Source organism: Sminthopsis crassicaudata, chromosome 2 (assembly GCF_048593235.1).
Source record: "Sminthopsis crassicaudata isolate SCR6 chromosome 2, ASM4859323v1, whole genome shotgun sequence".
Classification (NCBI taxonomy): domain Eukaryota; kingdom Metazoa; phylum Chordata; class Mammalia; order Dasyuromorphia; family Dasyuridae; genus Sminthopsis; species Sminthopsis crassicaudata.
This window is the reverse complement of record NC_133618.1, coordinates 383,398,230-383,409,512: the sequence shown is the minus strand read 5'-3', so window position 1 is coordinate 383,409,512 and position 11,283 is coordinate 383,398,230. Positions and strand designations below refer to the sequence as shown.

Genomic DNA, 11,283 nt, shown 5'->3' with positions numbered 1-11,283 from the left:
CTGGAAATCAGGGAAATCAAAAGATACCCCAGAGAAAGTGCTGAGCCTGGTGCCTCTTCCTGCCCAAGGTGTACTGTTCTGAATGGAAAGAACTAATCCAGATAGGGCTTTCACTTCATAGCTTCCTTTTTACTCACAGTAATCAATAACCTCTTTTAGGTTTTTGCATTATGACAATAATCACAAATAACTTAGTTAACAACTTAAACTTTCACAAGCATTACTTATGGAATGACATATAAATAATACAAATTTTTTTTAGCTATAACATCTTCAATAAAGGAAAGGTTCAAAATGTTCACTTTCCTACATTGCAACTACCAATCTTAGAAAGGAAGTAGAAAATTTTCTCTGATTAAGAGGATTTCTTAAATATTTAGAGAATTGTGTCAAATTTAGAAGAATTTGTCATTCCATAATTGATAAATGGTTAAATTATATTGACAGTTTTCAGAAGAATTTAATTGATCTCTAGTCAAATAAAGACTCAAATAAAAGAAAAAGAATGAAAAAAAGTCAAAATAACATGATTCAACCTATATTCAAACAATATCATTTCTTTCTCTCAAAGTGGAAAGAATGCTTCATCATTAGTTCTTTGGGACTGTCTTAGATCTTCAGTTTGCTGAGGATATCTAAATCATTCACAATTCTTCATCCCACAATATTGTCATTACTGTGTATAACATTCTCCTGGTTCTGCTCACTTCATTCTCCATCAGTTCATGTAAATATTGCTAAATTTTTCTGAAATCATCCTCCTTGCCATTTCTTATAGCATAATAATTTTCCATCACATTCATATAACACAACTTGTTTAATGAATGATGTAGAGTGAAGACCCTTCAGAATATAGTGCTGGAAAATTACTGAATCTCATCTGTGATCAAAGAGAAGAAAGTAATATAGAAAATTCTAACTACAGGTAGGCACCTGAAGACATCTTGCTGATTTGGCGAGAAACAGTCCTTCATAATAAATATTTGCCTAACCTTATATTTTAGATTTCTGCATGAAATTGTAAACTCTTGAGATCCTGATAAGGGGTCAAGAGGAGTGGGGCACTATAACTTTTTAAACTTCTGAAATTCAGGGTGGTCTTTCTGGGACATTGTACTTGCTCTGTATCTCAGGGTGTTTCCCTTTCTTGAGATAGTAAAATAAATCCTTTTGGTTTCTACCTTTAGATATCTCTCTCCATTTTGTTGCAAACTGTACCACACATTTAGCCATTCTCCAATTGATGGGCTTACCTTCAGTTTTCATTTCTTTGCTACTTCAAAAAAGAACTGCTATAAATATCTTTTGTACAAATAAGGTTTTTTTCCTTTTTTTATATCTTTGGGATATAGACCTAGCAGTGGTAATACTGGATCAAAGGGGATGCACAAGTTTCGTAGCTCTTTGGCCATAATTCTAAATTGCTCTTCAGAATAGTTGGATCAGTTTACAATTCCATCAGAAGTGCATTTGTACCCCAACTTTTTCACATCCTCTCCAATACTCATAATTTTTTCTTTTCTGTAATATTAACTAATCTGAAGTGATATCCCAAAATTATTTATTCTAATTCATTATTCATTATTCTAACCAACAGCAATTTAGAGCATTTTTATAAGCCTATAGATACCTTTGATTTCATTGTCTGAAAACTGTTCATATCCTTTGAGCATTTATTAATTGGGGAATGACTTGTATGCTTATAAATTTGATATTTAAGAAACCAGGCTCAGAGGAGCAGAGTCAGTGGAGGAGAGGAGACACATTTTTTTCTGAGTCTCCCCACAACATTTACATTAACTGCAAATCCAGTCTCTGAATTAATTTTGCAGTGATAGAACCCATGAATATTGGGAGTGTAACAAATTGCCCGCAAAAGATAATTTCAAAGACCTCCAGAAAAGGTCTGTTTCAACTGCATGGAGGAAGGAGGGCCAAACACAAGCAAGATAAGCACAGACATGAGTGTAGGCAGCACACAGTCCCAAGGTGGTGTGGGATCTGCTCACCAGGAGGAATCTACAGCAGTGTTGTAGCCAACACTGCTCTAGGTGCAAACCAGTAGATCAGCAGTCTAGTTATAAGAAATCCAACACAAATACAAAAGGCAAATAATGAACCCCCACATGCCAAAATTTCAAGGGACCTAGTCATGCCCACCCAACAATGGAAGTCAGGCAACCCTAACCCAGCACAACCACTAATGCTTGTAGAGGAAGCTTGGACAATCTCTCTCTTGCCCTAAAAAACAGATCTCATTTTTTTAAATGAGCAAAAAGGGGGCAACTAGGTGGTGCCATAGATAGAGCATCAGCCCTGAAGTCAAGAGGACCTGAGTTCAAATCTAGTCTCAGACACTTAGCACTTTTTAGCTGTGTGACCCTGAACAAGTCACTTAACCCCAATTGCCTCAGGGGAAAAAATGAGCAAAAAAGCAAAAAGAACTCTGATCACAGACAGAAAGAGAACAGGTTTCAAACCCTGAGGTCACTAAAAGCAGATCCTCTCTAGATGAAGCCCCAAAGGGTGATATAAATTGATCCCCATCTCACATGGCTATCTTGGAAGAAATTTTAAAAGATCTTAAAAGAGAGATACGACAAAAATGGGAGGATGAGAACTTTGCAAGAGGGTTTGGAAAAAGAAATACATAAATTATCTGAAGAAATAGAAAAATCATATGACTCCTTACAAAATAGGTTTGACTATTGGAAAATGGAAATGGAAAAAGAAAAAACTCCCAGAAAAAAAACAGAATTTGTGAAATGGGGGGGAAAATCCATAGAACATAACAACTCATTTAAAAATTCAATTGGCCAAATACAAAAAGAACTATTTTTTAGTTATTTTTTTACCTTTTTTGGCAAATGAAGAAAATAATTCATTACAAATCATAACTGAACAAATGGAAATGAGTGACTCAATGAAACATCAAGAATCACTCAAGCAAAACCAAAAAAAAAAAAAAAGAAAAAATAGAAGAAAATGTAAAATACTTGGGAAAACAACTGACCTGGAAAATAGATCTAGGAGAGACAATCTAAGGATTATTGGACTTCCTCAAAACTATGATGAAAAAAACAACCTAGATATCTTTCAGGAAATCATCAAAGAAAACTGCCCTGATGTCCTAGCTTGAGAAGGTAAAATACCGAGGAGCCACAATAAGAATCACCCAGGACCTAGCAGCTTTCACCTTAAAGGGTGGAAGGGCTTGCAACTTGATATTCTGAAAAGCAAAGGAATTTGAAATGCAGCCAAGAATAAACTACCATGCTAAACTGAGTGTTTTCTTTCAGGAAAGAAGATGGACTTTCAATGAAATAGGTGAATTTCATTTATTTCTGATGAAAAGACCAGAGCTGAACAAAAAACTTGATCTCCAAATATAGAACTCAAGAGAAACATAAAAAAGTAAAGAGAAAAGAACTCTTGAGAACTATATGTCTGTTATGGGTATACAGAGAGAGTGTAGGTATAATTTGATTTTATTGTGATAATATAAAAAAGAAACTAGAGGTAAGCAGAAGATTGTACTGAAAAAGGGGAAAGTGGAGATAAAATGAAGGAAATTACATCTCATGAAGAGGCAAAGAAAACCTATTATAATTGAGGGGAAAATGGAGGGAGATGAACAAATTCATCAGATTTGGCTCAAAGAGAGATTAAACATATTTGGTTTCACAGAGAAATTTGTTTCACTTTATAGGGAAGTGGGATGGAAAAAGGAAAAGGAAAGGAGGAAGGTAATAGAAGGGAAAACAGATAGGGGAAAGATATAAGAAAGAGGGAAGAGTTATAAAGGGGGAGAGCTGCTTGAGGCAAGTGGTGGTCAGAAGCAAAATACTGGGGAGGAGGGAAAGGGGAAAAGAAAAGAAAAAAGCAAAATATGGGGTAAAGAAGATGACAGGAAATACAGAATTAATCATTTTAACTGTGAATGGGAATGGAATGGAAAATGGAAGCAGATAGCAAAGTAGATTAAAATCCAGAAGCCTACAATATGTTATCTACAAGAAACACATTTAAAGCAGAGTGATACAGATGGAGTGAAGGTAAAAGGCTGGAGCAGAATCTGTTATGCTTCAGGTGAAGTAAAAGAAGCAGGAGTAGCCATCCTGATCTCAACCTTGCTCTCTCAGAACTACATAAATCGAACCACAAAACAAATAAGAAATAAGTTGAGGAGAAAATTCATCTTAACACAATTATTAATATATGGCAAAATGTGAATAGGACCATAGAAGTACAAGCAAAGCAATGTGGAAACCTGAAAGAAGGAAAATCACTTTTAATCTGAAAGATGTAAGGAAACATCATATATAAAGTATCACAAAGCAAATTTTGAAAGAAAGAGTCTTAGAGAATAGAATAATTTAAGTGCTTGAAGATGTCACAGCAAAACATAGGAAATACCCACTCATGATAAGTGTTCTGATTCTAAATATCATATATGTCTTCCATATCATGTTTGAATTTGGGGGACAAGTTTCAATTGAGTTCCAGTAATGGCGTGTAGTCTCGTTTGATTGAAACAGGAAGACTTCTCTTATGCACTTGAGTTCCATTTTGCAATGTTACTTGCAGATGTATGTTTGTTTCATGAGGACTGGAACTACCATGATCATTGTATCTTCCCCAGCCCTTCTGATATATCCTGGACATTTGTCGCTGTTAAATTGCTTTGCCCCATTTGACTATTCTTATGGAGTTTTTTTGGCAAAGATATTGGAGTGATTTGCCGGTTCCTTTTCCAGAATCCCCATTTTACAGTTGAGGAAACTGAGGCAAAAAAATTAAGCAATTTGCCCAGAATCACAAATAGCATAAATAGATCCAAAGCTGGATTTGAACTTAGGTCTTCGTGACTCTATTCACCTAGGTGCTTAGAACATGGGAAGCCCTTTATGAATGAATTTAAAAAGCACTTGTTAAGCATTAATAAATATGAATATGTACCAAGCACTGCGCTGAGGTTGAGGATAAAATAAGAAGCCAAGGAAAGATGGTTTCTGGTTTCAAGTAGTTTGCATTTTAATAGGAGGAGGCAAAATGGAACTCAAGTGCATAAGAGAAGTATGAACAAAGTGTTACATAAGAACGGGGAAGGAAAAAAGCTCCTTTCTAAAATGTGGAAGACTGGATTTTGTAAGTGGGCAGGTAGGAAAGTGAAAGAAAACAGAAAGGCAATTTGGAGTCAGACTGTCAAGACCCTTAATGTTTCTCCTCTACAAGGAGGAGTTCATGTTCTTTCACCGTAAACTATAGTCTCTTTTATGTTAAAACCTGTTTGGATTTCTGATCTGGAGCTAGAAACAGTTGGCATTGCCGTCGGGCGTGGAGAGCCGTGCACAGGGCATCTGGAAGATCCCGAAGAGTATCAGAAAGGCCGGGCTGGGCTGAGTTCTCCTTTTGGCCAGGGCCAAGCCAGAGGCTGCAAGTGAAAAGCTCTATAGGAGGCGATCACGTGGTGGGGCGGGAGCCAGTCCGCTTTCTCCAAGGGTCCCCTCAGCCTCAGCTCTGCCAGACGACCAGCAGTCTCGCTGCCCAGAGTACGGAGGCGCACGGGACTCCCGGGCCAGCCTCACCGAGCTGTGGGGACCGGTGAGAAAAAATCATCACTCGGGGCAAGAGCCGAGTTAGCCAGCGCCTCCTACTCCGCACCTCCAGACTCCAGTTGCTGGAACTGCAGCAGCAGCAAGTGACAGGAGCAGCAGCAACAGCAGGGAAGGTAGCTGTGAAGGCAGCGGCCGGGCGGAGAGAACAGCGACCACCGCAGCCATACAAGCAGAAGCAACAGCATGGACCTTTCATTTATGGCAGCCCAGGTAACGGGACCCTTTTCGCTCCCCGAAGGTGGAACATCCACGCAGACCCCGGAGCCCCCTTTCACCGCCGTCCCTCCCCTCCTGTTTTCGCAGCATTTAGAGGACCCCCAGTTTTGGCGTGGGGTTCCCCCTTCTTCCTGTCTTCCTTCCCCTCCACCCCGACCTGATGGCTAGCAAAGCTTTTCAAAAAATACCAGAGCAAAACAAAACACCCTTATCCAACCCCACGCCTGTCTAGTTTATCCCCTCAATAGTAACTCCCCTGGCCAGCGAGCTGGGATTGAGACTGTCAAACGCAAGCGGAGGTGCCTCTGTGGAGGACCTTTATGCCTTCCTTTTCTTTGTTCTCTCTCGCTCACACCAGAAGACAGGCCAGAGCTGGAGAGTGAGGAAGTCAGAGCTGAGGGATTCGAACCTGTGAGAGTAGTCAGGCACTGACTATTGTGGCACCTGGGTGTGACCATCGGGCCTCCACTGCGCGTAACCTTCCTCTCGGCGCCCCCCGAGGGGGGAAAAAGAGGAAGAGACTCTGCACCCACCTGGAATCTTCAATTAGGGAACAAGCTTAAGTTCTGGACTAGAGAAAAGGGTGGGTCTTAAAGCAAGGGCTCAAATCTTTTTGTGTCCTAGAAGTTTATGGGCCCCTTCTTGAGGTCTTAAATGTGTAAAATAGAATATATAGGATTACAAGAGAAGCCAAATGTGTTAAAATGCAGTTATTATTATTATTTTAAGTTCATGGATCTGAATTTAAGAACTCCTGAGTTAAAGGCAGGGTTCATTCACTTAGATCTCCATTTCTCCATGCTCTTTTCATTTCCTAGGGTCAGGGATCATTTTTCACTTTCCCCATCTGCCAAACGTGAATAATAATAATGTCTGCCCTGATCCACAAGGTTATGACAAGGATGAAGTGGATATGAACGTCCAGCATAACCCAAACAAACTATACTTGCAAGGTAATATGGTAATAGTAAGATAGAAAGAATTGTCAAAAATTGCTGAGATACATGGGCACCTGCTCTTGTAGCGCTCCTTTTCTCTGAATAAGTAGATAGGGTTTTCAGGTATCTAGTATGGCCTTGGTCTCTTGATGAACTTTTTTTTTTCCTGGGTGAACTTTTCAAGAAATATTTATTTAGAACTAAGTACAATTGAAGAAAAAACAAAATAGAAAAAAAAAAAGAGAGAGAAAAAGAGAGAAATTTTTAAAAACAGCATTATGTACCTAGTAGAATATCAGGAAGGATTCAAAATATGTAACAATAAATTTCCATTTCAAGAAAGCATGTATAATAATAGAAGACCTGGGTGAACATATACAATCAAAATGGTAAAAGTCTCTGTTGCAAATATCACTAGCTAGCAGCCATCTCTACTCCCCCAGTCTCCTGGAGTTAAGGGCCTCCAGTTTTGTTTCAGAGGGGCATGCCTTTAGTGCTCTGTGCATGTTGCTTCATCAGTCTTCATGGTCTAAAGTGCACTTGCATGGTGTCTTTAAAGAGACACTGATTCTTTTAGAATAATCCAAAGTGAGAATGAATTCCAGCCCCACCCTTACAACTACCTTTGTTGTTTGAAAGATGAATGTATTTAACCAGGGCAGCAGGGAAATCAGATCATATGCTTATTATGAGCAGGAAGGAAAAACAATTTTTCCCCTTTTAACAAGATTCTGAAAATTGGCCTAACTGGCGAGAGGCTTCTTTTCTTTCATCTAATCTTAGAAATTAGTAATATTGGGGAAATCATGATGCCTTTTCTACAAGATGCTTTCCTCAAATAATGCTCTGAGCATGATAGGCATTTGATAAGTATTTTAATCTAATGAGCAATATCATACAATATTCTTCTACATAATATTAGAAGAATTTTGAAGACAGAGATCATGATGAACATTTCTTTGTCTTCATGTTCCTCAGTGCCATTTTCAAAATAAGAACTTAAAATGATTCTAACAATTAATGATTTCTCTATATGAGCACTTCCTTTCCTAACAAAGGAGCTTGGTAGATGATCTTTGATGGATGCTTTGGCCAAAAAAATCACTTTGTGGTCAATTCTCTAGCGATGAGCCTGCCTATATTCCTCTAGATTGTTTTTCCTTGGAGATGATCCCATCCTTCAATAATAATAATGATAGTGATTCTCATTTATGTAGAGCTTTAAGGATTGCAAAGTACTCTACAAATATTTCATTTTATCCTCATAACAAACCTGAGGGCTAAGTGCAATCATTATCCCCATTTTACTAATAAGGAAACTGAGGTCCAAAGAGTGGAAATGATTTACACAAAGTCATATTGACAATAAGTATCAGGATCAGGATGCAAATGTAGGTCTAAATCTAGTGTTTTTCCCCACCAAAATCATGTATGATTATGTCTTTTTTATTGAAATGAAGAGACTTCCTTAATATCCCACAAGTGCTTAGAATCAATGACCTGTTCCACTTGGAATGTTAAGCAATTTTTAAAGTTGTCGTTCTTTAAATGAAGTTGGTTAACGCAAATATGGAAAAATTTTCACTTAATTACTTTTGATTTTCTCTGAAAAAAAAATAAAGACTAGTTGCATTAAATGATTAATAAGTCAAATAGAGCATCCTAGAGTTTGCCGTCTTCCCTAGAGGTCTGAAACCTTCAAAGAAATCCCAATTCTTTTGCAAGGATTTCATCTTCCTAGTTGCTCTAAAGAACAGTTTGTTGACCTATTTAAATTCTTAGCTCTTATTTCCTAAATTTCCTGATTCTAAAAGGCAATAATTCTAAAAGTAGTAAGCTATTTTTTCACTGTAAAATCTTTAGTGTATTTTCTCATGGAGAAGAAAGACAATTAGTGCCTCTTTTTCCCTCTTTAGTGTCTATCATATCTTAAACATCTGATATTTCCTTGGTAACAAGATAAATTGATTACCAAAACCCTTGAGGATGGCAATAGCAAAATGGAAGTTGCTATGGCAACTTTACAAAATAAACTTGTTTTCATAACACATGTTGACATCATAACCCACAATGAAACTGTATATCAATTCAAAACTTGGAAAAATGAGGTTTCATAGGTTGGCATTGTGTTGGGTCTTAAGGGAGTCTTAGAGAAGTATCAGATTAGGTTTCTGCCTTCAATCAATAAATAAATATTTATTAAGCATCTGCTCTGGGTTGACACTGTGCTAAGTTTTGAGGATATAAAGACAAAAATGAAATAATTTCCCTCCAGAAATTTACATCCTAGTGGGAAGAGACAACATTTACATTTATGAATAGATTCAAGATATAGACAAAGAAAAATATAATTTTTGCAGGAAAGGGAAGGTTGGTACTAGTGAAGAAGCAAGAAAAGTCTCATATAAGAAATGGCACAGCTTTGAAGGAGATGGGATTCTAAGAGGTGTAGGTGATTCTGAAATTTTTTTCAGACATGAGGAGAAACCTGTGCAAAGATATGGAGACAAGAGGTTAAAAAAAAAAAAAAAATCTCATGAGCTCTTTATTGCTCAATACAAGTGGCAGCCCTAGGTGATGAGGAGAGGATTCATGGACAACCTGGGTCTGAAACTGGGAGAACAAGGAGTTGGAGTTGGATAGGCAGAGAGGAATAGAGAGAAGCTAAATAAATTATTATTTTCTTTGTAAAGATTGGGATATGAAATCCAAACAAAAGCATTGCACAGCAATTCTAAACCTCTTTCACATGCATCATCTCATTTGCCCCTTATACAAACAACCCTGGAAGAGAGGCAAGGAAGGAATCATTTTTCCATTTTACAGACAAGAAGAGTGAAGGCTTGAAAAGAGTGATTGTCCCAAGGTTTCATAGCTATTTAATTGACACAAAAAGGACTAGAATTGAGGTTTTCTGACTCCTACTCCTATGCTCTTCCCTCTGTATCATGATGCATGTTTTCTTTTCTTTTCTTTTTTTTAAGTTTTAATGATGTTTTGATTTTACATAATAAATATTTACAAATTGCTTCAAATTTTTTAGTCTTTCTCCTGGAATAAAGTGAAATCATAAGCTAAAATAATAACTTAACAGGATCATGAGATAGGTAAAACAAGTATGAGTATCCCTATATTGTAGATAAGAGGACTTATCCAGGGTCACATAGTAAATATTAGAGGCAAGTTTGGAATACAGCTCTCCTGGCTCAAAGGCCATCATGTTCCATCATTCTGTAGTTTCCTCATGTATAAAATGAGAGGTCCCTTCCACTTCTAAAATATTATTAGTGGAGCATAAAGTTGAGAGGCAGACAATGGTTTGAGTTTCCCACCTTTGATAGCCTGCATCCTAGTTGAATAATCATCCAAGAAAAATAATTTAATAAATATTGTTTAACAAAATCTAATCCTGTCAAGAAATCCAATTTTGTCCACAATCGAGGCCTTTCATAGCCTTCTTGCAGTCAAGTTTTTACTTTCTATATGATTTAGTTAACTACAGGATTATACTTGAGTAAAAATAATAATAATAATAATAATTTCCTCTATTAACAAGTGATCACTTAATTTCTACTTTAACATAATGCTGGAAACAGGATAAAAGACATGAGAGCTGGGGAACTATTTTGGATAACAGAATAAATAGGGAGAAGAAAATAGCAAGTTTCTTAGATTGGTTATAAGAAGTTTGTGAATATACACTCTGCCTCATCAGCAGTGTTAAGCCCCTTGAGAGCAGAGCCACATTGGGTAAGTCATTTATCACTCTGGGGCTCATTTTCTTCAAGTTGAGAGGTTTTAGATTAGCTGAATAATAAATGGATGAATGAAAATGCTTTTATTAAACATTTACTATGCACCAAGTATTGTGCAATATGCTGCAGAAACACATACAAAAGCTCATCTTCAACATGTTTGAATTCTAGTAAAGGGGACAAATAACTTTGGGGAGTGGTGGCTAGGAAAAAATGTCTTTCTTTGTCTGGGGAATCAAGAGTGTATTACTAATCCACAGGTGATTGTTCAATTTTCCTTTTGCAGGAGCAAAGACAGAGTACATGAATTTCAGCAGATCTGATTTTCAGTGGTTTTATGATCCTAAGGTTATTCTACCTATAACCTTCTATAGTTCTGTGATTCTTCTTGATGTTTTCTTTGTTTCCCTTCTCTTCATTGGTTGTGTTATGACTTATAATGCTGTTAAATGTGCTCTCAGCAGGATACATCTATTATCCTATTCCAAAAGACTGGTCTCATAACCCAACTTTTCCTTTTTTCTGCAAATTATATAAAATCTGCTAAATAGGATCCCATCTTTGCTTCCTTAATATGCTTATGTTATGTTCTTTTTCTAGAAATGTCCTCATTTTTACCACTACCTATATAAACTTAACCATACTGTAAGACTCAACTAAGATACTACCCCTTCCAGGAAACTTTCCATTATTCCTTTCTATTCCTGATCCAGAAATAAACAAATGAATAAACTTATTTAGAGCTTAATATGTACC

General features: G+C 37.0%; 1 protein-coding gene across 1 annotated transcript in view; it reads left to right on the top strand.

Moving 5' to 3' along the window:
- The first annotated feature begins 5,454 nt into the window (after nucleotides 1-5,454).
- Nucleotides 5,455-11,283, top strand: part of C2H14orf132 (chromosome 2 C14orf132 homolog) — a 44,912-nt gene continuing 39,083 nt past the window's right edge. The window contains exon 1 of the mRNA XM_074291367.1: nucleotides 5,455-5,828. Within this exon, the coding sequence (XP_074147468.1) occupies nucleotides 5,802-5,828 (27 nt within the window). The 5' untranslated portion in view covers nucleotides 5,455-5,801. The remainder of the gene's footprint in view (nucleotides 5,829-11,283) is intronic.